Here is a 24921-nt window from a genome sequence, read left to right as displayed (position 1 = left end):
ACTAAAATCGAACCACCGACCTTCTGATCGGCAAGCCCAAGAGGCTTGGTTGTTTAGACCACAGCGCCACCCGTGTCCCTCTTTTCCCCTGACGTGGGTGGCGCTGTGGTCTAAACCACTAGCCTTCTCAAATCCCCGTGATGGGGTGTGCTCCCGTTGCTCCGTCCCAGCTCCTGCCAACCTAGCAATTCGAAAGCACGCCAGTGCAAGTAGATAAATAGGTACCACTGCGGCGGGAAGGTAAACAGCATTTCTGTGCACTCTGGTTTCCGTCAGGGCGTTATGCTGTGCCAGAAACAGATTAGTCATGCTGGCCACATGACCCAGAAAGCTGTCTGTGGACAAACGCCAGCTCCCTCGGTCTGAAAGCGAGATGGGCGCTGCAACCCCAGAGTCGCCTTTAACTGGACTTAACTGTCCAGGGGTCCTTTACCTTTTACCTTAGATGGTGTTTGCTGTGGTCTGTGCAACATCACCCAGCAACAATGGAGGAGGGTGGCAAAATCTTGAAAAGGCATACTCTCTAGTAGGCATACGAGAGCAGGAAGCATATGCCTTCCTTTAAGTGGAAATTGCCAACTTGCCAGCACAGCATGAGGATGCAGAATCAGGAGCTGGCTTCCTCCTTGCTTTCTTCTCATCACCACGGAAATTAGATTTGGGGTTTCCGGGCCCCCGGGGGTGATAGATCTGAGTTAGAGCGCTGTGATCCCTGCCCCACCTCTCAATGCCTCCATCCCACTTGGCTTTATGCAAATGCCGACCATTTGTTTTATGTTCCGTGTACTAAGCGAACTGAGATTTCTTCTAAATGGAGTGACAGCGCTACTAATTTATTTGGGTCGCATTTGTTTCCTGCGCTGCTTCTAGCCCCCAAGCCCTTGGTTGCTTGATGGATATTCTATGGAAGCAGATAAATTGTATTCAGAGGCCTCTGCTAGAAAACCTTATCCGTCAAGGTGGCTAGGACTTGGCCCTAACAAGGTCAGAGGAGGGGGGCGGCTTAGGGAAAATTAAATGGGGGAAAGAAGGGGAAGCCAGGCTCTCCCATCTATATACCAGGGAACTGAATGGACGGTGTATGATTCAGCAAGGGCCCTTTTGGAACCTGAAATGTTCTAGTAATTCAATCCACTTTTCCTGTTTCCAATCCAGTGGGTGAAGGGACATGAATCCCGAAGTGATGTCTTTTGGGAGCCATTATGGTCAGCAGACTAGGAAACTAAGTGATCTGACCCATCCTTTATTCCAGGGGTGATGAACCTCTGACCATGGGCCAGCTGTGGCTCACCAGGAATCCCAATTTGGCCTGCAAGTCCATTCCCCTTGAAACCATCCACCCCACATCTGACATCATATGTGATTTCAGGTGTGGGGTGGATGTATCTTTGAAGGAGCTTAAAGTGAGCTCCTAAGTGTCCCCTTTGCTGGAGCTGGGCGCCCTCCCACCGCCCAGTATCATGGGCCAGGAGCCAGCTTCACCTGAACGGCAGCCTGACGGGGGAGAAGGCAGAGTGACTCCATCTGCAGCTGACCAGCCTTCCAGGATACAGGAGAAGGTGCTGATGAGAACCTGCTGGCTTCAGCCTTCTTCAGCAGAGCTTCCAGCAGCAGTCAGGTGCCAGAAACAGCACTTGTAGTTCCTGGCCCTGCCTTGCTGCTCATCTCGACTCCTGATCTTCAGGTTTCCTGACCCCTGGACCATCTGATCACGTGGATTGCTGCTCTCCCAACCCTAGGACTGGACCTGACTTTGGACACTGACTCTGCCTCCAGGCAAATTCCCTCTAAGAGACTCTTCTGGTTGGCTGGTCTCCCACTCCCCTAAGCTCTGCATGTTATTGCTCAGCAACAAGACCACGACACCCATCGGCTGAGGAACGGAGAGGCCGTGCCTTGGTCTGGGAGCAGGGAGCGGTTTCCTCCTGCGCAAGCCCCATTTGAGGCTCACACAACAGAATCCCTGCTGGGAGGAAATGTCCCACTTGTTAAACAGTAGGGACGGGGGCAGGAGCGCAACTTGGGTTTCCCACTTGGAGCACTTGCATGTTTTGGGCTAGCCCCGAATGCATGAAAGCTGGCGGACGGGTGAGCAGGTGGGAAAGGTGTTTCCAGGATGGTATGCTTGCTTGGGTACTCTCAAACTCCCCCCCCAACCCCCCTGTCTTTCAGCAGATGCTGGAGGCTTTGCCACTGTGTCTGGTGCTGCAGAGGTCCTCCTCCCTGCTTGCAGCCCCACCCCTTCCTTCCTTGCCCAACCCCAAATCAAAGCTGTACTTGGGATACAGGACGCTTCTGAGATGGGAAAGGTAGGTGGTCACCCGGAGGGGTAATAAGGAACATTGTTGTGGTAGTTGTAGTCGGGACACACTTTCTGCACGAGCCTGTAGTCTATGCTGTAGAAGGTGATATAGATACAGATGACCTTGAAGGGCTTGGAGCAAACCCAGGAGACCTGGCTCTGCGTGTGGTTCAGGAAGCAGGTTTTGGAAGGGTCATAAGTACACAGGGTGGTCTTCTTGGCTTTGTCCACTTTCTCGTACTCCACCCGGCAGTTGAAGATCTTGGATTCTTTGGCCTCGATGAAGATCTGCTGTTCGAGGTCAAACTCCACAGCTTTGTTGGGGGGCACCAGGCTGACGGAGATGTTTCCCTGCCCGGTGGAGTTGTGCCGGAAGAAGACGTTGACCGTGCCGTTCCCGTGGTCAACCACTTTCCCTGTGATCAAGAGGTTCAGCTTTACCGTCTTAATGTTGGAGTAGAAATCGCCCCAGCCAAATATTTTCTTGAGCCGGCCGGGGTTGCCAACGGAGTCCCTCCGGCCGCGGGGCTGCACGCCCTGGCTGTGCTTGGACAAGCTCTCTAAGATGTCCCAAAACTCTTGGGCGTTGTTGGAGGCCAACTCCAGGAGACTGGTGTTCTGGAAGTGAGATTGGGCTGCAGAAGGTTTCAAGGAGAGCTGGCTTTTTTTCTTTTGTACCCGGGATCTTGGTTGCTCTTTGGGCGACTTCCCACTTTCCTCCTCCTCTTCCTCTGTTGCCTCGTCTTGGCCACAAATCACCTGCATGGAACAAGATGAGATCATGATGTCCTAAAGCACTGCCTTTTCTTATGGTTGTTGTTGTTTGACTTACCCGCTCCCCTGCCTTCCTTTATGGCAGTGGTTCTCAACCTTCCTAATGCCGCGACCCTTTAATACAGTTCCTCATGTTGTGGTGACCCCCCATCCATAAAATTATTTTCGTTGCTACCGTATTTTTCACTCTATAAGATTCACTTTTTCCCTCCTAAAATGTGTGTGCGTCTTATGGAGCAAATGCAGGCTGTGTGGCTAAGCCAGAAGCCAGAACAGCGAGACGGATCACTGTGCAGCACTTCCTCTTGCTGTTCTAGCTTCTGGGATAGCCCCTCAGTCCCTTCCCCCAACTCCCGGAAATGCCCCCAAGAGCTGCGCTCCCTTTAAATAATATTTTTTTTCTTGCATTCCCCCTCTAAAAACTAGGTGTGCTTTATGGCCAGGTGCATCTTATGGAGTGAAAAATTCCGTATTTTTTGCTCTATAAGACTCACTTTTTTCCTCCTAAAAAGTAAGGGGAAATGTGTGTGCGTCTTATGGAGCGAATGCAGGCTGCGCAGCTATCCCAGAAGCCAGAACAGCAAGAGGGTTTGCTGCTTTCACTGTGTAGCGATCCCTCTTGCTTTTCTGGCTTCTGAGATTCAGAATATTTTTTTTCTTGTTTTCCTCCTCCAAAAGCTAGGTGCGTCTTGTGGTCTGGTGCGTCTTATAGAGCAAAAAATACGGTACTTCATAAATAATTTTGCTACTGCTACGAATCGTAATGTAAATATCTGATATGCAGGATGTATTTCCATTGTTAATTATTGAACATAATTAAAGCATAGTGATTAATCACAAAAACAACATGTAGTATATGTATATATATTTTTCTCGTGGCGGGGGCACCGCCCCCCCCGCTGATATTTCTGCCCCCTCCCTCACCACAGCGGAACCTCCCCTTCCTCCCAGTGTAGCAAATTGCCGGCCAATCGCCTGCTAAGGTTTGAGGCCCTGGCCAATGGGCGAGCGGCGGCTGCACATGGCCGAGATGAGGAAGGGGGCTGGGCTGAACTGGCAGAGCACATTTCCAGCAGTCCCTCATCGGAGCAAGTTGTTTGCCACCGCTGCTTGTGCTGCCACCGCTCTGCTAAGCGTGGTTCCTATGCCTGCCCTTGCGAGCGGCAGAGGCTGTCATCGGCGGAGGAGCCCACCCCCCAAAGCTTGCTGACCCCTGGTCTTAGGGGACCCCTGTGAAAGGGGTCACGACCCACAGGTTGAGATGCGCTGCTTTATGGGCTCGTGGGCACCTTTGGCTATTTGAAAATCTGTTGTGGGCATCACCGCAATCTGCTGCAGTGGACTGGCTAGTTGCTGTGGGATGTAACATCACTGAAGAAGCAGTCAAATACAACATTTCCTGTTTGTCCAGAGTGGACATGCAGGGGGATGTTGCTCCAGCCAGGAGGACTCCCTATCACACCTGGTCTGGAGCATCCTCCCCCTGCGTGTGACCAGGGAGATGGGCGTGACCCTGGCAGACAAGGGGCTAGTCATGCAGCCATCTTCCTCTTGACTCTCTTGACGTCTTTTGCTGTCTGCTGGCTCTCAGCCAGCAGCCCATGGGCTCATCCCTCACAGAGGATGAGCCTACACTTTTCTCTATAACTGTTATTACAAGCTAAAGCACTGCCTTCAGGACCATACTGTGAACTGGATGTAAGTAACATTCATTACTTTTAAAAGAAGTCTGTTGTGTCATTATTTTTTTTAAGAGGGAACTAAAGGGGATTTACCATGACAAGCCAGGCTGGATTGCTTAACTCAAATGATTCTCACTAATCCATCCACTAGCTTCCTGCAGTGTACAAGGGGATGTGCTCTGCTACAAGCTCACTAGCGTGAGAGAGGAAGGATAATATTTAATCAATATATCCTCTCCTCCTATCCACAACATTCCCACAGTTGCAAAACACTAGTAGCTTGCCTGAGTACAAAGAGGCCTGCCATCTCATTTTTAGGGACAATTTTCTGTCCACCAGAACACCCAGAAGGCAAAAATTAATTTCTCCAAATCAGCTCTAAGTAAATTCACTCCCCTGGTTTCTCTCTCTCCATTGACTGGAATGACCCTCAGAATACTTGTGCACTCTCTTGCACATGCTCATGTTTCCACATGCACCCCCACATCTGTCCAATCACAAGCATGCACCCAAAATATCCAACACACACTCTTTTCTGCTCCTCCTTCCTCCCATTGCCCCAACCAACGTCCTTTCGCTCCCCCAAATCCCCATCCACCCTGTTTTCTGCTCTCCTCCCATGACTCTAGCTTCTAGAGAGCCAGTGTGGTGTAGTGGTTAAGAGCGGTAGTCTTGTAATCTGGTGAACCGGGTTCGCTTCCCCACTCCTCCACAGCTGTTGGGTGACCTTGGGCTAGTCACACTTCTTTGAAGTCTCTCAGCCCCACTCACCTCACAGAGTGTTTGTTGTGGGGGAGGAAGGGAAAGGAGAATGTTAGCCGCTTTGAGACTCCTTCGGGTAGTGATAAAGTGGGATATCAAATCCAAACTCTACTTCTTCTCCTCTTCTTCACCCTTTCCCTCTGTGCCATGTTGCTATCACATCCACCTTGCACCACCCACCCCATTCCTGCCCCTCTGTGCTCCAGAATTCCTACCTTCCCTCTTCCAATCCACAAACACGCAGCTACAGCCAGCCTTCTCTCTCTGCCCTCCAGCCAGTCTGAATGGAAGTGGACGTGTGCAACAGAGACCTTTGAGCAGCCCAAGGAGACCACTGTGCATGGCATTTTCCTTGGTTATCTGATGTGGAGGGAAGCAGATGGCCAAGTGGGCACTATGGCAACCTTCTGGGCTAAGCTGGTTCTCATGGGCACTTCCTTGGTGAATGCAGATAATGGGTTATCTAGATCAGGCACCCCAACCTTCAGCCCTCCAGATGTTTTGGACTTCAGTTCCCATCATCCCTGACCACTGGTCCTGTTAGCTAGGGATCATGGGAGTTGTAGGCCAAAACATCTGGAGGGCCGCAGGTTGGGGATGCTTGATCTAGAGGATTTGCCTCATTGAGGTGCAGTGGGCTTTTGCTTTCCAGCTGTATATGGAAACTTTCTTGAATGGCCTTTTTACACATGTAGAAAGATGTTGAGCAACTGACAGTGAAAGTTTGGGCTGTACCTTGTGAGCGATTCATGTATATTAATGAATCGGCAAGTTTAAACTCCTAAGTTCAGGAATACTGAATATATCTATATATATAGTGGTACCTCTGGTTATGTACTTAATTCGTTCTAGAGGTCCATTCTTAACCTGAAACTGTTCTTAACCTGAGGTAGCACTTTAGCTAATTGGGCCTCCTGCTGCCGCTGCACTGCTGCTGTGCGATTTCTGTTCTTAACCTGAAGCAAAGTTCTTAACCCAAGGTACTATTTCTGGGTTAGTGGAGTCTATAACCTGAAGCGTATGTAACCTGAAGTGTATGTAAAGGTAAAGGGACCCCTGACCATTATGTCCAGTCGTGACCGACTCTGGGGTTGCGGCGCTCATCTTGCTTTACTGGCCGAGGGAGCTGGCGTACAGCTTCGAGGTCATGTGGCGAACCAGAGCAGCACACGGAAACACCGTTTACCTTCCTGCCGGAGAAGTACCTATTTATCTACTTGCACTTTGACGTGCTTTCGAACTGCTAGGTTGGCAGGAGCAGGGACCGAGCAATGGGAGCTCACCCCGTTGTGGGGATTCCAACCGCTGACCTTCTGATTGGCAAGTCCTAGGCTCTGTGGTTTAACCCATAGCGCCACCCATGTCCCAGCCTGAGGTACCACTGTATATATATATATATAGGCAGACTGGTCCCTGCCTCAAGAAAAGTACAAAAGGGAGAGCTAAAGGACATGGAAGAACAGTTAGCAAGTGAGTTGAAGCTACCTAGACTTCACTTTGGATGGGAGATGGAAGACTGTGCTAAAAGTTGCATAAAATGCATTTGGAAAGAGACATTAGGATAAACTATGGTTTATTGTGTTGGGAATGAGCCTAGTCTTGCTAAAAGCTTGTATGCTCTTCCCTTCCCCCTCCCCCACCCGACACCACATCCAATTAACCACAGTTTTAGCCTAACCCACCTCACAGGGTTGTTGTGGAGATTAATTGCGGCTGAGAGGCGGTGCCCGGCCCAAAGTAACCTGGTGAACTTCATGGCTGAGTGGGGGGGCTTGAACCCTGGCGTTTTTCAGGGTGAAACAACTCTGGCCTCTTTTCAAGCAACAACAACAACAACAACAACAACAACAACAACAACAACAACAACAACAATAATGGTCAATGGTCCCCCACCCATCCGACTGGGTTGCCCCAGCCACTCTGGGTGACACTTTTCTGAAGCTCAGCAAGACAACTTGGAAGATGCTTAGTGAAACAATAAGCAGCAACCTCCCTTTAAAAAAATAAAAATAAATAAAATAAAGCTTATATCCTCCTCTCTATGGATATGTCTCTCTGCTTTTATCTTTTAAAGCTGCTCCTTTGGCTTTGACGTATCACTGCAGTCGGGCACAGCCCACCCTCCACGTTGTAAAGGGAAAGGAAGCATTCCCTCTGACGGCGGATTGCGACTTTTGTTTATTGAATTGTCACAGTTAAGAGAAACGGCCTCTTTCCTCAGACAGGCGCACCACTGAGCTTTTGCCACAGGCACGCTAACATTTATTCAATTAATCAGTAAAAGGCCAGGCAGTTAATTGATTGAAAGACCTCTAATAGCTTGACGGCTCCAGTGAATGGTTTGAAAGCTGAGAAGCGACAGAAATAATGGGTCGCGCCGCGTGTCATAAACCACTGCTGGTGGCCACAGTCATGTCATACATTTAAAACAGTGCCACCGTGATGGCTTGCGCCAAAGAATTCTGGGAGCTGTGGTTTGTTAAGGGGGCCGAGAGTTGTTCGGACCCCCTTCCCCTCACAGAAATAACAATTCGCAGAGTGGCTTAGCAATCAACCCTTTTCCCACAGGGAATTCTGTGAACTGTAGCTCTGTGAGGGGAACAGGGGGTCTTCTAACAGCTCTGAGCACCCTTAACAACATACAAATCTCCTAAATCTTTGGGAGAAGTCGCGACTCTTTAAAGTGCTTATCGTAGCGCTTTAAATGTGGCTCTGCTTTGCTGATTCACATTCCTTTTTGCACTTGAAGTAGGTATCTCATTAGGCTAGAGAGTCCAGCCTCAGTGACTGGGGGTTCCTGGTTCAACTCCCAGAGTTTTAGCGGGTTCTGCTGTTTTAGGTCATTTTACTCCCAGTACTCAGATATATTTGGGGTTAGCCATGATTGTTTAAAGTGGCATGGTACCGCTTTAAATGTATGATGTGAATGTTTCTCATGGAATAATAATAATAATAATAATAATAATAATAATAATAATAATAATAATAATAATAATAATAATTTATTTATACCCCGCCCATCTGGCTGAGTTTCCCCAGCTACTCTGGGCGGCTCCCAATCGAGTGTTAAAAACAATACAGCATTAAATATTAAAAACTTCCCTAAACAGGGCTGCCTTCAGATGTCTTTTAAAAATAGGATAGCTGCTTATAAAATAATAATAATAATAATAATAATAATAATAATAATAATAATAATAATTATTATTATTTATTTGTACCCCGCCCACTCTGGGCGGCTTCCAACAAAGACAAAAAATACACTTATTTCCTTGACATCTGACGGGAGGGCGTCCCACAGGGCAGGCACCACTACGGAGAAGGCCCTCTGTCTGGTTCCCTGTAACCTCACTTCTCACCATGAGGGAACAGCCAGAGGGTCCTTGGTGCTGGACCTCAGTATCCGGGCTGAACGATGGGGGTGGAATGACAATCACCATCATCCTCAGGGTTCAGGTGTGTGTTTTCTGAAGAGCAAACTGGAGGGCAAGAGGACACACACACCCCTTAGATAATGGTGCCATTGAAATCCTTTCAAATTTACTTTGGGAATGGCTATGGGAACTCATTAAAGCCAGAGTAGTTCCTTGCTTGTGTAATGGGTTATATCCAACAACATTTGACCCAGAGCAGAGCTGTTGAAATCCATGGTCCTAAAGCTCGTCAGCAAAATGGGTCTACTTTGAGTAGAACTAACATTGGATACAACCCATTGAACTTCATGAAGATGACTAGAATCATAGAATAGAATCATAGAGTTGGAAGAGACCACAAGGGCCATCGAGTCCAACCCCCTGCCAAGCAGGAAACACCATCAGAGCACTCCTGACATATGGTTGTCAAGCCTCTGCTTAAAGACCTCCAAAGAAGGAGACTCCACCACACTCCTTGGCAGCAAATTCCACTGTCGAACAGCTCTTACTGTCAGGAAGTTCTTCCTAATGTTTAGGTGGAATCTTTTTTCTTGTAGTTTGGAACCATTGCTCCGTGTCCGCTTCTCTGGAGCAGCAGAAAACAACCTTTCTCCCTCCTCTATGTGACATCCTTTTATATATTTGAACATGGCTATCATATCACCCCTTAACCTCCTCTTCTCCAGGCTAAACATGCCCAGCTCCCTTAGCCGTTCCTCATAAGGCATCGTTTCCAGGCCTTTGACCATTTTGGTTGCCCTCCTCTGGACACGTTCCAGTTTGTCAGTGTCCTTCTTGAACTGTGGTGCCCAGAACTGGACACAGTACTCCAGGTGAGGTCTGACCAGAGCAGAATACAGTGGCACTATTACTTCCCTTGATCTAGATGCTATACTCCTATTGATGCAGCCCAGAATTGCATTGGCTTTTTTAGCTGCCGCATCACACTGTTGGCTCATGTCAAGTTTGTGGTCAACCAAGACTCCTAGATCCTTTTCACATGTACTGCTCTCAAGCCAGGTGTCACCCATCTTGTATTTGTGCCTCTCATTTTTTTTGCCCAAGTGCAATACTTTACATTTCTCCCTGTTAAAATTCATTTTGTTTGTTTTGGCCCAGTTCTCTAATCTGTCAAGGTCGTTTTGAAGTGTGATCCTAGCTGAGGTCAATTCATCTCAATGGGCCTACACTGAATAGAACCCGATGGATGTGGGGCCACAGCCTCCCCAAGACATTTTGCTTCCCAAGCAGCTGGATTTGCCTTCTTACATCAATAGAATAATAATAATAATTTACTGGATTTCTTACTTGCCCTTCACCATAAGGTATTGAAGTATAATACTAAAAACATTAGTATTTCTTAGTTAAAACAATTTTGCAATCAGACAAATAGGGTGAGTCCCTACACACACACACACACACACACACACACAGAGAGAGAGAGAGAGAGAGAGAGAGAGAGAGAGAGAGAGAGAATATTTCTATGTATATATGCACCCAAGGCCAGATGAATTACTTCAATGCCTGCTGAGGTGGAAAAGCCCACAAGCACCTCTCCTCAGGAGTAAAAATATCGCCATAATAAATTAAATGACTATCAATTTGCTGCCTTTTCGTGATGACTAAAATTATCTGCCAGAGACAGCTGTCTTGCTCTGCCTTAATGGTCTAGTTGTTAGGAACTGTCCACAAATAGCCCCTCCCCCCCACAAAAAAGTATGGCGTATTTTGAATGGCCATCTAACTGCATCAAGGTGGGTTGAGTATCCAACCCACAAATATCCACAGGATATTTAATCCACAGGATTAAAAAAAAAAAAAACTTGTCTAGCCCCCACCCCATATAAGCACCCAACCACACTGTGTTTAACATGTTCCAATGGCTATTTTTGAAATTCAATAAGGCTACCCTGAAGGAACCACTCTGTTTCAATGGCCGTTCTTTCCTGTTCATTTCAGTATGTCCCAAGAAGGGGTGTTATAATAAATAATAATAATAATAAATTTTATTTATACCCTGCCCTCCCTGGCTAGAGCCGGGCTCAGGACAGCTAACACCAATAAAATAAAATCACAGTAAAAACAACAGGGGAAAAAGAGAGGGAGGAAAAAACCACACCAATTCAAAATACAGGTTAAAATGCAATTTAAAATGCAGCCTCATTTTAAAATAGCTGATAAATTAAGACCATAAAGGGAGGGAAACATAAGGGTCAGACTGAGTCCAGACCAAAGGCCAGGCAGAACAGCTCTGTTTTGCAGGCCCTGCGGAAAGATGTCAAGTCCCACAGGGCCCTAGTCTCTTGTGACAGAGCGTTCCACCATGCATGTGATTGTGAATCCTCTTCTGAACAGGGCTCAATGTGAGCAGCCTCAGGGTGTGTTCAGCGTCAATCTCTCATCCCTAAAACTTGTAAAGAGATTAGTGTACTTTGGACATGTTCAATATCACTTATCAGCCACAACACGCACACCCTAAAATGATGTGCAAGACCCAGGTATCTTTAAGGTCCTCTACCTCCATTGCTGTACATTGGTACCTCAGGTTACAGACGCTTCAGGTTACAGACTCCGCTAACCCAGAAATAGTACCTCGGGCTAAGAACTTTGCTTCAGAATGAGAACAGAAATCGCACGGTGGCAGGAGGCTCCATTAGCTAAAGTGGTACCTCAGGTTAAGAACAGTTTCAGGTTAAGAACGGACCTCCAGAACAAATAAAGTTCTTAACCCGAGGTACCACTGTATAATCCTGGTGGGAAATGGATCTGTCTATGATTCTGTTTCCATATGCTCTTTTTAATTATTTTATTACTAGAATCAGCCGGTTCAGGATCAATACTAGGGCCAAGGGAAACATTCAGTTTTGTTTGTGTTTTAATGAGAAACTGCCCAATTCACACGCTCAAACCAATATGTGAACCAAAACAGCATTCCTTCCACAAATTCACACTTCTCCGAATTTTGCAATGCGGTTCTCCAGCCAAGCAATGTGTACATAATGCATGCAGTTAAAGAAAAGTGTACATAGAAGTGCGTATATTCACAAAAACAATTTCCAAAAATGTATTATATTAAATTGCTTGCAAAAAAATCTCAGGGGGTGGGGTGGGGGTGCAGTAGTATGCTTATAAATTATCATTAGGATTTTACCAAACGAATTGTGGCAGAAATATGAACTGCATTTAAGAACAACGAGAAGCTGAAAGAAACCAAAATGGATTGATCCATTCCCATACTGAACTAAACAGAATGAAATCATGGGATCTTTAGAAACCTGGAAGTTCAGTTCCATATGCACTGAGAAATAAGAGCGCATTTAGCTCCTTCTGGGATTTTACAAACTGCACCTGAGTGTAGAGAGTATTTAACTTAGTCACTGCACTGTATTTGCTTTATCTGTTGAGCTGGAAAAGGCATTGCAGTCTCTGGTGTTTTGCCCTTGCAGCAGGTTTGGCAGGAAGAACCTCTTAGTCTTAGTGTCTATTCCCACTAGGTTTAGTTTCAAGGACATACCCTCCCACCCGCCAAGAGCTGGTGTAGTAGCTAGGAGACTGAGCTGGGAATCTGGAAGCTCCTGGTTTGAATCTTGCCTTTTCCACGAACTCACCAGGGTTGCCTTCTGCAATCTCCCCTCTTTCCCTCCCAGTCTCAGTCCTACCATCTGCAGCTGGGGGAGAGGGAAGGATAATAGAGTCTCACCTTATAGCAGAGACATACCTCACCATTCCTGACTGCGGACCACATTTATTGGGTGAAGGGAAGACCAAATACCATCTGGAGGGCTACAGATTCTCCACCCCAACCATCCTCCTAGCATGGATGCTGTTAGGATTACAATTTGAATACATTTGTACCTTGGAAGTCAAACAGAATCCGTTCCGCAAGTCCGTTCGACTTCCAAAACATTCAAAAACCAAAGTGCGGCTTCCAATTGGCTGCAGAAAGCCCTGCCGGATGTTCGGCCTCCAAAAATAGTTCGCAACCAGAACAATTACTTCCAGGTTTGCGTCATTTGGGTGCCAAAACGTTCGAGAACTAACCTGTTCAAAAACCAAGGTAGGGCTGTACCAGAAACTGCTATACAGTGCTAAGTAATAATAATTATTATTATTTATTATTTATACCCCACCCATCTGGCTGGGCTTCCCCTGCCACTCTGGGCGGCTTCCAACAAAATATTAAAATACAGTAATGCATCAAACATTAAAAGCTTCCCTAAACATTCCCTAAGTCTTATTATAGGGAGGTTCTGCACAAGAAAGCAAGGTCGGTAGACTGCCTGGAGCCCCAGACCTCTCTTTCTCCAGGGCTGCAAATAAACCACGCATGTAAATCACATTCAAAGCACCCCCTTAAAAAAAAAAAAAAAAAGATTCCCAGGAACTGTAGTTTACCCCCACAGAACTATAATTCCCAGCACCTTCCACAAATTGCAGTTCCCAGGATACTCCTGGGGAAGATGGGCTATAAATGTGTTATGTGCAAGAAGCCTAAATTAATAAATCAAGCTCTGTATATTGTTTGTTTGTTTAGTCGTTTAGTCGTGTCTAACTCTTCGTGACCCCATGGACCAGAGCACACCAGGCACTCCTGTCTTCCACTGCCTCCCGCAGTTTGGTGAAGCTCATGCTGGTAGCTTCGAGAACACTGTCCAACCATCTTGTCCTCTGTCGTCCCCTTCTCCTTGTGCCCTCAATCTTTCCCAACATCAGGGTCTTTTCCAGGGAGTCTTCTCTTCTCATGAGGTGGCCAAAGTATTGGAGCCTCAGCTTCATGATCTGTCCTTCCAGTGAGCACTCAGGGCTGATTTCCTTAAGAATGGATGTGTTTGATCTTCTTGCAGTCCATGGGACTCTCAAAAGTCTCCTCCAGCACCATAATTCAAAAGCATCAATTCTTCGGTGATCAGCCTTCTTTATGGTCCAGCTCTCACTTCCATACATCACTACTGGGAAAACCATAGCTTTAACTATACAGAGCTTTGTTGGCAGGGTGATGTCTCTGCTTTTTAAGATGCTGTCTAGGTTTGTCATCGCTTTTCTCCCAAGGAGCAGGCGTCTTTTAATTTCGTTCAGTGATCATGGAGCCCAAGAAAGTAAAGTCTCTCACTGCCTCCATTTCTTCCTCTTCTATTTGCCAGGAGGTGATGGGCCCAGTGGCCATGATCTTCGTTAGATTGGGCCAAAGAGGCAGTGACTGGCCCTAGATTTCCCAGTGAGCTTCATGGCTGAGTGGGGATTTGAACCCTGTTCTCCCAGGTCTTAGTCTGACACTCTAACCACTACACCACACTGGCTCTCACATGTAGTAACTCTGAGTGTATTTCTTATGGTAAATGTTGACATTTACCGGTTGTGGGATTTTCGGTTGTTTTTGAGAAGCCACCAGGCAGGTTTGTCCTGTTGCAAATGTGCATAGAAGCAACACACAGAGGAAAGAGCATGAAAATATGCCCACTGCAGCCTCAACATGTAACTTCTGTGCCTCAATCCTATACTCTAGTCGAAACAGAGCCTTCCTGTGTATGAGTCGTACACAGTATGCAATTTCTCCCGTTTGGTGGCTGCAGTGTCTCCACATGTTGCTTCTGTGCGCAGCTGTTTGCACGATAAGGGCTGCACCGTTAGGAAGCTTACTGCTATTTACTGGTAAGTCTCAAGGACAAGCCAGTGCCCTTGGTAGGGGACCAAATTTCATCACCATCATCATCTAAACCAGTAAAAGATGACCAGTTTAGAAAGAGGATGAAAGAAAAGGATCAATACTCATCAAGAGGGTTCTGACACTTCCCAGTTGGCTTTTCAAAGTCTTTTTAACATCGATGTTTAAAACAGAGATGGCATACCCTTCCCATTTGACATTTACTGTACCGTATACATCTGAAGACATTTGCCTGCCTGGAATGGAACTCAAATAGGACACACACACACACACACACACACACACACACACACACACACTAACGCCAACACTTTAAAAAGGCTCATTGCACCGATTCAGATTCCTCTTCTATACCTCCACCCCCTCTGGTGAAAATGTCTTCGATTTTCTGCTTGGTGGGACCCCCTGCCTGGTTTTCTTTTAACAGAGTAAAATATATATATAGGGAAAAGAAAACATAAAACATTGCAAATATTCAAATAGTCCCATCTGAGAGGTTTTTTCCCCCAGAACTGATATATTGTAAATTTATGTGAAATGTGTCCCATGGCCAGCTGCCCTCTAACATCTCCCAACTGGTATATATTTTATCTTAATGCCATACAGTGGTACCTTGGGTTAAGAACTTAATTCGTTCTGGAGGTCCGTTCTTAACCTGAAACTGTTCTTAACCTGAAGCACCACTTTAGCTAATGGGGCCTCCCGCTGCCACTGCCCCGCGATTTCTGTTCTCATTCTGAAGCAAAGTTCTTAACACTATTAGGTACTATTTCTGGGTTAGCGGAGTCTGTAACCCGAGGTACCACTGTACTAGGATGCTGCTTTGTATCCAGTTACACTAGTCCATCCAGCCCTATACTGTCTGTCCTGACTGGGGTTGGCAGCAGCTCTGTAGGGACCCAGGAAGAAGTTCATTTCCCATGACGTTTTCATTTTAACTGGAGACTCAGCAGATTGAACCTGAGACCTTCTTCAGATAAAGAAGGTGCTCTGCTACTGAACTGCGCTTCCCATCCATCCATCCATCCATCCATTCGTTATTAAATTTATACCTCACCTTTGCTGTAAGGATCTCAAGGCGCCATGCATAGTTTTCCTCCTGATAAGAACAATAAGACCTGCACCAACAGTTGGCACTTCCAGGAGGCTGGGAAAGAGACCTGCCATCATTGCTCTCCCTGACATTAGTCTTTTGGTGCTGTGTCAGCCACCTCTGGGAGGCTGTAATACATGGGTAGGCAAACTAAGGCCCGGGGGCCGGATCTGGCCCAAATGCCTTCTAAATCCAGCCGGGAACCAGCGTGTTTTTACATGAGTAGAATGTGTCCTTTTATTTAAAATGCATCTCTGGGTTATTTGTGGGTCATAGGAATTCATTCATTCCCCCCCCAAAAATATAGTCCGGCCCCCCGCAAGGTCTGAGGGACAGTGGGCCGGCCCCCTGCTGAAAACGTTTGCTGACCCCTGCTGTAATATGTCATCTAATATCCCCTCCTTGAACTGCATTTAAACCAAGCTCCTTGGAGTGCAAGAAGACCAGGATCAGAAACTTTATTGTCTGCAAACTTTATTATATTGGTTTTATTTTTTCCCTAATATTGACTTTATACTGCATTTGCTGAACGGTTTTTGTTACTTTAAATCGGCTGACCTGTTTTGTATTTTTTTTGTATATTTGTATTTCCACTGCTCTCTAGATGTTTTGAACGCTTGGGCGCAGCTTGTTGCGGAAAAGCGGCATGCAGGGAAACTCAATCAATCAATCAATCAATCAATCAATCAATCAGAACATAAAAAAGAGCCCAGATGGATTAGGCCAGTGGCCCATCTACTCCAGCATCCTGTTCTCACAGTGTCCACCAGTGGCGCCATCTTGAATAACAGATTGGAGGCGGGGCAAGTATAAGCCCCACCCTGTAGAATTAATCGCGAAGGGACCTTGACTCTAGGAGTTGGCTCTGATGGTGGCTCCCCCAGACAGTGTGGGAAGCCCACCAGCCCATTTTAACCCTCATATTTTAACCCTGTGAGGTGTCTTACCCAGCTGAGAGATAAGGAGTGGCTCAAGGTCACCCAGTGAGCTTCACAGCAGATTTGGAAACTGCTCTCCCAGGCCCTAGTTCGACACTCTGACCAGTCCCCCACGCTGGTTTTCTCCGTCCAAGCTATGCACATTTATTTCACGTATTAATTGCTCACGGCAAAAGGCTCTCTAAGTGACTCACAAACGACAGTTGAGGGCATGGTTGCCACCTGTTCTGTACCATACAGGATTGTCCCGTATTTCAGTGTAAAATGCTACGTCCTGTATTGATACGGTTTAGTCCTGTATTTCAGGTCTTTTCTCTTTCAAGGATGCTCTCCCAATGTGTGTGTCTGAAAGGGTGTGAGAAAGGTCATGTATTTGAGCTCTGGGTAGCCAAGCACAGACAGATTTACGAATTCACGTGTGCGTCCGTGTGTGTGTGTGTGACAACTTCCAGAGGGGCCATCCTGTTAGGCCGCAGTCGATTGTAATAAAGGTAAAGGTAAACGGTATTTCCGTGCACTCTGGTTTCCGTCACGGTGTCCTGTTGCACCAGAAGCAGTTTAGTCATGCTGGCTACATTAAGGTTACCAGATTTTTTTCAATGAATCCAGGGACACTTTTCAACTTCAATGGATTTTGTATGGGGACTGATTTGTAAATCTGGGAACTGTCCCCGGGAAACGGGGACGTCTGGTAACCTTAGGCTACATGACCCGGAAAGCTGTCTGTGGACAAATGCCAGCTCCCTCGGCCTGAAAGGAAGGTGAGCACCCCATAGTCGCCTTTGCCTGGACATAACCGTCCTTTACCTTTACCTTTCTAAAGATTGTAATGGATTGGTTTGAAGTCACTTCAGCACCAGAAAGGTTAAAAGAAATCGCCACCAAACCAAGCCACCCTGTCCTGTATTTTGCCAGAAAAAAGATGGCAACCCTAATAGCATCACATAGAAACAAAACGACATTGCAATACAACCATCACAATGACCCATAATAAACAGACGCAGCAAAACTTCCGACAGCAGAAAGCAGCTTCTCAATAGGTCACAATCCACCCAGTGCCTGCTTGCCCCAACATTGGTACAGTGGTACCTCAGGTTAAGTACTTAATTTGTTCCGGAGGTCCGTTCTTAACCTGAAACTGTTCTTAACCTGAAGCACCACTTTAGCTAATGGGGCCTCCTGCTGCTGCCGTGCCGCCGGAGCGGGATTTCTATTCTTATCCTGAAGCAAAGTTCTTAACCTGAAGCACTATTTCTAGGTTAGCGGAGTGTGTAACCTGAAGCGTATATAACCCGAAGTGTATGTAACCCGAGGTACCACTGTATAGGATTGTGGGGCCTTTGGTATGGAACAATTTGCACTATTTCTGCTCTGCCATAAAGTTTAGTTTCCCCCCGCTCCGCATGGGATTGGGGAAGGACAGTGTGGGGGTTAGGGAAATGTTGGCCCAGGATATTTGCAAGGTGATGTGTGCAGAAGCCTGCGGCACCGTCGTCAGGATGACTAAACGGTGGGAATGCTGTATTACTCATTCCCTCCATCTGAGCTTTGTTTTCTAATTCATTTATTTGCGGGTACGACTCAGGGCTATGCATGTCTAACCCAGGAGGTAGACCCATTGAATTCAATGGAAATTGCTCCCAGGTAATTGTGTATAGGAAGAGGGGCATTTTAACAGTTTCATGCCCAAGTGAGGAGATGAAATGCTTCTCACTCTGTTACTTTTAATTGCTGCTGCTTAGTTTAAAGAATGTTTAATAGATTATTGTATTAATGCTTAATAGATTATTGTATTTTAGTGTTTTGTTGGAAGCCGCCCAGAGTGGCTGGTGAAACCCAGCCAGATGGGCGGGATATAAATAATAAATTATTATTATTATTATTATCGCCCAGGACGACATCCACTTTTATTTCCCCACCCCCATTTTATCTTGTTATTTCTATGTATATTATGCTATGGCCACGGCTAATGCAATAAATCGATATCGAACTGGACTGGGAAGCTGATGGACTGGGAAGTCTTGAGATATGAAATGTTTAAAGGTAACTCTAAGAGGTATATATCTTAATTTAATTGATTTATTTCGGTCACTGACCAGAATGCAAAAGTATGTATCAAATTTTGGGAAAATGCATTTAAATAATAAACTTCATCAGGGGAGAAAGGAACCCAACCTTTTTTTCTTTTTCTTAAAAAAAAAACTCTGCTCAGCAGGGCCCTCCAGATGTTGCTGGGACTACATCATCCTTTACCATTCGCCATGTTAGCTGGGGCTGATGGGAGTCCAACGCCCTCAGTTTCCACAGCTGGGAAATGGGAACTATAGCTGCCAACCACATGGGGTGTCGGTTTATTTTCATGAAATAGTCCCCCCCCCAAAGAATCAATACTGCTTAACAATTATGCAAAATACGATAGACTGATCAAGACCTCCCTCCCTTCATGCTTCTTTGTGTTCTGTTTGTTTACTTTAGATGAACCAGAATATGGAATCATAAGCGCCAGATTACATGATAACAACTAACAGCCTTCTGGAATTAGATTACCTTTCAGGTAAGCAGATTTCAACTAAATATTGGGCAGACACACACCATAAATTTGAAGAATGTTTGACGCACATTTAAAGCACATTACTTCCCCAAAGAACCTGGGAACTGTAGTTTGCGAAGGTTCCTGGGAATTTGAAGCTCTGTAAGGGGGAAAACTACAGTTTCCAGGATTCTTCGCATGGTGTGGAGTGGAGTGTCAGACTTCCTAGTTGTAAGAGTTGTTTGACGGTGGAGCAGGAGGTGTTGAGTTCTTCTTCACTGAGAGTATTTAAGCAGAGGCTAGGTGGTCATCCTATCAGGGATCCTGTGTTGTAGATCCAACAATGATCAGGGTGGGTTGGCCTTGATTACCTCCAAGATCCCTTCCAACTGATTCTAAATTCTAGAAGCAGGCAAAGATGGGAAAATTCCAAGGCAAAGGACTGTCCTCTCCTATAAATATCCTCCATTATGTGGTAATTCACTGCACCCGTATGAGAGAGGGCACCAAACATAGGGCCTCGCCCCGAGATCTGGGAAGGTAAGAAAGCTCTACAGTGGTACCTCAGGTTAAGAACTTAATTCGTTCTGGAGGTCTGCTTTTAACCTGAAACTGTTCTTAACCCGAAGCACCACTTTAGCTAACGGGGCCTCCTGCTGCTTCCATGCCGCGGGAGCACAATTTCTGTACCTCTTAACCTGAGGTACTGTTTCTGGGTTAGTGGAGTCTGTAACCTGAAGCGTATGTAACCTGAAGCATATGTAACCCGATGTACCACTTTATATAAACCAGGAGCTGGAGCTCTTATTACATGTGTATTTCTGAATCAGCGAAGGGGGCATGCAGAAAGCCCTGCTGTCCAGTCCCTAGTATCTCCAGGCAAGGCTGCATGTCCTCCAACTTCCCTGAAAATGTCGGGACCGTCAAGAAAACCCTGCTTCTCACTTGTTTCACGCGGAGCCCGAATTCCCAAGGGGCCTTCCCTTCAGTCCAACGTTTCAACGTGGTACTAGAAGTTCAGATCTGTGCATCCTTCTAACACATCTCTTAGATCTATGCCTCCTGCTCCCCACCCTCATCCTGCCACACTCAATATGGCGTCACTTCCTGTTTTTATGAAAAAACAAGATCCGGGTCACTCGAATGCCCCAAAGAAAGTTTTCCGCTGTTTCCCCACTACTACAGGCAGAGGGCCTTCTCGGCAGTGGCACCCGCCCTATGGAACGCCCTTCCACCAGATGTCAAAGAGAACAACAACTACCAGACTTTTAGAAGACATCTGAAGGCAGCCCTGTTTAGGGAAGCTTTTAATGTTTAATAGGCTATTGTATTTTAATATTCTGTTGGAAGCCACCCAGAGTGGCTGGGGAAGCCCAGCCAGATGGGCAGGGTGTAAATAATAAATTATTATTATTATTATTATTATTATTATTATTATTATTATTATTATTACTACTACTACTCAGTTGATCAGTCTCCCATCAAGAAAGTGGTGGGTGGGAGAGCAAAGCGGGCAGGGCCTGTCTGCAAGGCCTCCGCCATGGCTGTGAGGGGCACCAAGGGAGTGCTGATCACTTCACTCCATCTTCCTTCATTCAGCTGCTGCAACTGCATCCCTGGCCCAGCCTCAGAGCGGGAAGATGCAAGGGAGTGGGCACACTGATGTAGAACATGTCCCTATTTTCTTGCCTATTAATTTTTATTAATTTCCCAGTTTTTTTAACAGATTAACATCAAATCAATTCCAATTTAACACATATTTTAAAATGGACTTTCCACACACACCCTTTCAAGATGCTTCTTTCCCCTCCCTCCTTTGCTGCTCACAGTAAAGTACATTTCCTTCATTTCTAATACTTTCCCATCCATTCTCTCTTTCCGTTGACTGCGCATGTTCAATTCCTGCTTGGACTTTTGTTTAACCATTTCCCAATTGATCAAATACAGTGGTACCTCTGGTTACGTACTTAATTCATTCTGGAGGTCCGTTCTTAACCTGAAAACGTTCTTAACCTGAGGTACCACTTTAGCTAATGGGGCCTCCCGCTGCCGGCTCGCGATTTCTGTTCTCATCCTGAGGTAAAGTTCTTAACCTGAGGTACGACTTCGGGGTTAGCGGAGTCTGTAACCCGAAGTGTTTGTAACCTGAGGTGTTTGTAACCTGAGGATTTTGTAACCCGAGGTACCACTGTAGAGTTAATCTCTCTTTATCAACTAATACAGTTTATTCATCATGCCGTATATGTCCCCATTTTCATCTGAGGAATGCTGGAGGGTACTGGGCTGAGAATGTCTCCCACTAAAATTCTGGAGAGCGAATGCTAGTTGGTAGATACGGTACTTTGCTAATTGGATTAAGGTTCAATATGAGGCAGGTAAGGTGTACAGGACAGGGAGTGGGAGGAACCAGTGGCCAGCCCCAATATGGCTGGACTACAACCCACATCAGCCCCAAGCACCATGGCCAATGATCGAGAGTGATGGGAGTTGAAGCCTAAGAATTTTCGATCACCACAATTCCTCCCCAGGGAAAAGGAAACACATCACTCCCTGAGCTAGTCAGAACAGATGATACTTGACCGAATGCACCAGAAGACAAGGCAGCGTTATATGTTTATTGTAGGGATGGGGAAGCCTATAGCCCCTTTGGCTGTTGCTGGACTACAACTCCCAACATCCTTGGCCATTGGCTATGCTTGCCGGGGCTGATGGGAGTTGTAGCTCAGCTGGAGGGCCAAAGCTATCCAACCTCTCTTCACCATAATAGGCAACCTACACTGGTGCCTGCCGACTCTGAGTTCTGTAATTAACGCAAACAAACACAATCACGTTTTTAAGTAGGGAGGAGAGAACTGCAGAACCATCCTAATTTGATTTCTTGACATGCAGACGGATTTTTAAGTGCCCCGTTGACTGGCATAGGGAGTAACCATTTATTAATATTTTTAAAGAGAGGAAGGAAAATACATTATGAGGGGTGGGGTGGCTGGATGGGGAAGAAACCAGGCGAGAAGCAAGCACAGCGACAAAGCCACCCAGTTCAGACCAGCTGCCAGCCTCCATGCCCACAGTGTTTGGAGGAAGATGTGTCTGCGCCAATTCGGCAGGGATTAAGGGGACTCTGCTGCCAAAGAAAACTCTGGGCTTGTTTCCCTGTGGACATGAAATGTGTGGGGTTTTTCCCCCTCCCCTCTGTTCAGAGAACAACAAAATGATTAGTGGGGGAGCTGGTAGGAGCTTTGAGTACCCCAAAGGGCAGTGGGAAGAGTTCCTAGTACAGTGGTACCTCAGGTTACATACGCTTCAGGTTACAGACTCCACTAAACCAGAAATAGTGCTTCAGGTTAAGAACTTTGCTTCAGGATGAGAACAGAAATCGTGCTCCGGGGGCACAGCAGCAGCAGGAGGCCCCATTAGCTAAAGTGGTACCTCAGGTTAAGAACAGTTTCAGGTTAAGAACGGACCTCCGGAACGAATTAAGTACTTAACCCGAGGTACCACTGTATCTTCTCCAGGAGATGAGGTCTGCTACCTGTGGCCACCCACAATTCCAGTGAGATAACTTCTGTTTGTCAATGGGCTCAGAGATTAAATGGAGGGTGTGTCTGTGCCGCTCCCCGCTGGAAATCAATTGTTATTCACCCTTCTATGCCAACCCACCCTGCCAGGTTCTTAAATATAAATGCTGCATGCAGAATCTCAGAATCCGTGTTTGTTTTTATCTCCGGGGGATGATAACAATGATCTAAGAAGTCACCTTCTGGGCATCCAAGCAGAGGTCTTCTCTTAGACCCTTCCTGCCAACCAAAGGTTGCCTCTTGAATACACAGCTCCAGAGCCCCGGGCAAAGGATTAAACAACAACAACAACAACAACCAGAACCTTGCAGACATGCATTGGGATAGCATGGGGGGGGGGGGAAGCCTCTTCTCTGCTTGATAGGGAAACAAAGCTTCTTAAGGCTGCTGCAGCATTTTTAAGAACCCATGCCATTTCCAAGGCCTGATTTGCTAATTAGTTTTTGTAAGTTTTGGCAACCGTTTTAAACAGGGGTCAGTGGGGAACCTGCCCATCTTGCGGGGGGGGGGGGGAATGATAATTTGCTACCAGCCAAGAGTCGATTAGGTTCGGCACAGACTCTGGACCTGTATTCAGATCCTTCCATCGTCAGAAAGCTCACTTGGGTGACCTCAACCATCTCTTATTATTTTCTCTTCAGCTGCCTCCCTTTGTGTCCCCATTGGATTTGGGAGGAGTCTTCACTCCCCTGAGTTCTGCCTTCCTCGCCCCATAAGGGATTGTCATAAGTAGAGCTAGTTTGTTTGGTGGCCTTCCAGTTTCCTTCGGGGAAACTTGCAGGATGGGTTTTGTTTGTACTTAGGATCTGATAGCTTGCCATGGCAAGCACTTCTCTCCCCAGGACCAGGTTGCCTGCGAATGAATATATGATACAGCCTTCTCCCCCTGTCATGTGTGGTTTCCTTACTTGCAGCCTGGCTCACCTACTTGAGCCAGCTAGAATTGCTTATTTATTTGGGTGGTGCAACCTGTTTGCCTCTTCAAGGTGTATTTGTGTTTGTTCCAGGGATAGCCAAATTGTCCCCCCCCCTCTCTCTCTCTTTCTCTCTTTCTGTCTCTCCTCCCTGTAGTGCATTTAACTACATCCTGACATAAAGCCATAAAGCTGCTATTGAGCAGAATCCGATCCCAGAATGAGATAAAAAGTGATCAGATAGCTTTATAAGACTGTTCAAGCATTCTGAATGACTAGGTACGCTCAAATGGAGGAGTTAGGATTTATTTCTCATCTTTAAAAATCTGCGCTGTTTTGTGTTTTATTGCGGTATATTTTTTACTGCATTCCTTGTCATTTTTTTTATAACTCATTTTGAACTTTTATTGCACGTTGCCCGGAGAACTCTCCTCCGGGGTGGTTAACTAATTTAAACGAACAAGCAATGAGAGATTCAAACAGACAAGCAATTAAGGAAGAGATTTGGCAGGTGACGCTTTTCTTAACCAGGCACCTGTTTACAACCCTAGATCAGGACCTTAAAGAAAAGGAAAATGGCAACCTTAATTGATAGGCGGATGGATGGATAGTCCTGGCTTATGGGGTTGGACTAGATGTCCTTTGGATCCCCCCTCCCAAATCTCCTGTGCCCCGACCCTGCCTGGCAAAGTTGATGCGAGGACAATTGCTAAGCTCAGGCAAAGCCCAGTGCATGCTAAGAAGTGCTACGCGGAAGCAGCAGACCGCAAAACTGCTGGAACATACTAATTTCAAGCAGCGCTTTGCACAAGCCGCCCCTTTGCTCTCAGGCACCGCCAAGGGCATGCCACTATCCTTATTCTCTCTCTCTCTCCCCCCCCCCCCCCACCTCACCTTTCCCTTGTCCGTTGCTCACTCACCAGCAGATAGATGCTCCCTTGGATGAGGAATATGAAACAGCACCGTGTCAGCTGCATTTTCTTTTCAGCCTCTCCTCCGCCTTTCCCCTCCTCTTATCGATATCTGGCTAAATCTGTTGTGCCTCCTTTCTGCTGCTGCTGCTGCTGCTGTTTATAATCTGGCCTCTGGCTTCCTAGGATCTCCCCTTTCCAGGTTCCATCTGGCCGCCTCCTTCCAGCCAGGCATGGATGTGCAAAACAGGGGAAAAAAGGAAGCAGGAACAGCCCCACTGTCTCAACCTCTGCAGTTGGAGAGCTCCATGGGGCTGCCTCCTGTCTGCTTCCCTGCTTTGCCGGAGACTCTGGCAAAACTC

At 46.5% G+C, this 24921-nt stretch overlaps 1 protein-coding gene across 1 annotated transcript; it reads right to left on the bottom strand.

Annotated features, from left to right (window-relative positions):
• Positions 1 to 222: 222 nt before the first annotated feature.
• On the bottom strand, positions 223 to 24921 carry NXPH3 (neurexophilin 3). Its single transcript, XM_081838233.1, has 2 exons — positions 24569 to 24921; positions 223 to 3061 (listed from the first exon to the last, which is right to left on the bottom strand). The coding sequence occupies exons 1-2, from the start codon at positions 24623 to 24625 to the stop codon at positions 2318 to 2320; spliced, it is 801 nt and encodes a 266-aa protein (XP_081694359.1). The 5' UTR covers positions 24626 to 24921; the 3' UTR covers positions 223 to 2317.

The sequence above is a fragment of the Podarcis erhardii genome (assembly GCF_964252035.2).
Source record: "Podarcis erhardii genome assembly, chromosome: 13".
Taxonomy (NCBI): domain Eukaryota; kingdom Metazoa; phylum Chordata; class Lepidosauria; order Squamata; family Lacertidae; genus Podarcis; species Podarcis erhardii.
Note: the sequence above shows the minus strand (reverse complement) of the source record. Positions and strands in the feature narration are given on the sequence as shown.

Excerpts from the sequence above, each read along its gene's own strand:
- NXPH3 (XM_081838233.1), bottom strand. The coding sequence starts at position 24,625 with ATGCAGCTGACACGGTGCTGTTTCATATTCCTCATCCAAGGGAGCATC. Across the intron at positions 3,062-24,568 it reads AAGGGAGCATCTATCTGCTG|GTGATTTGTGGCCAAGACGA; the intron begins GTGAGTGAGCAA and ends TGTTCCATGCAG.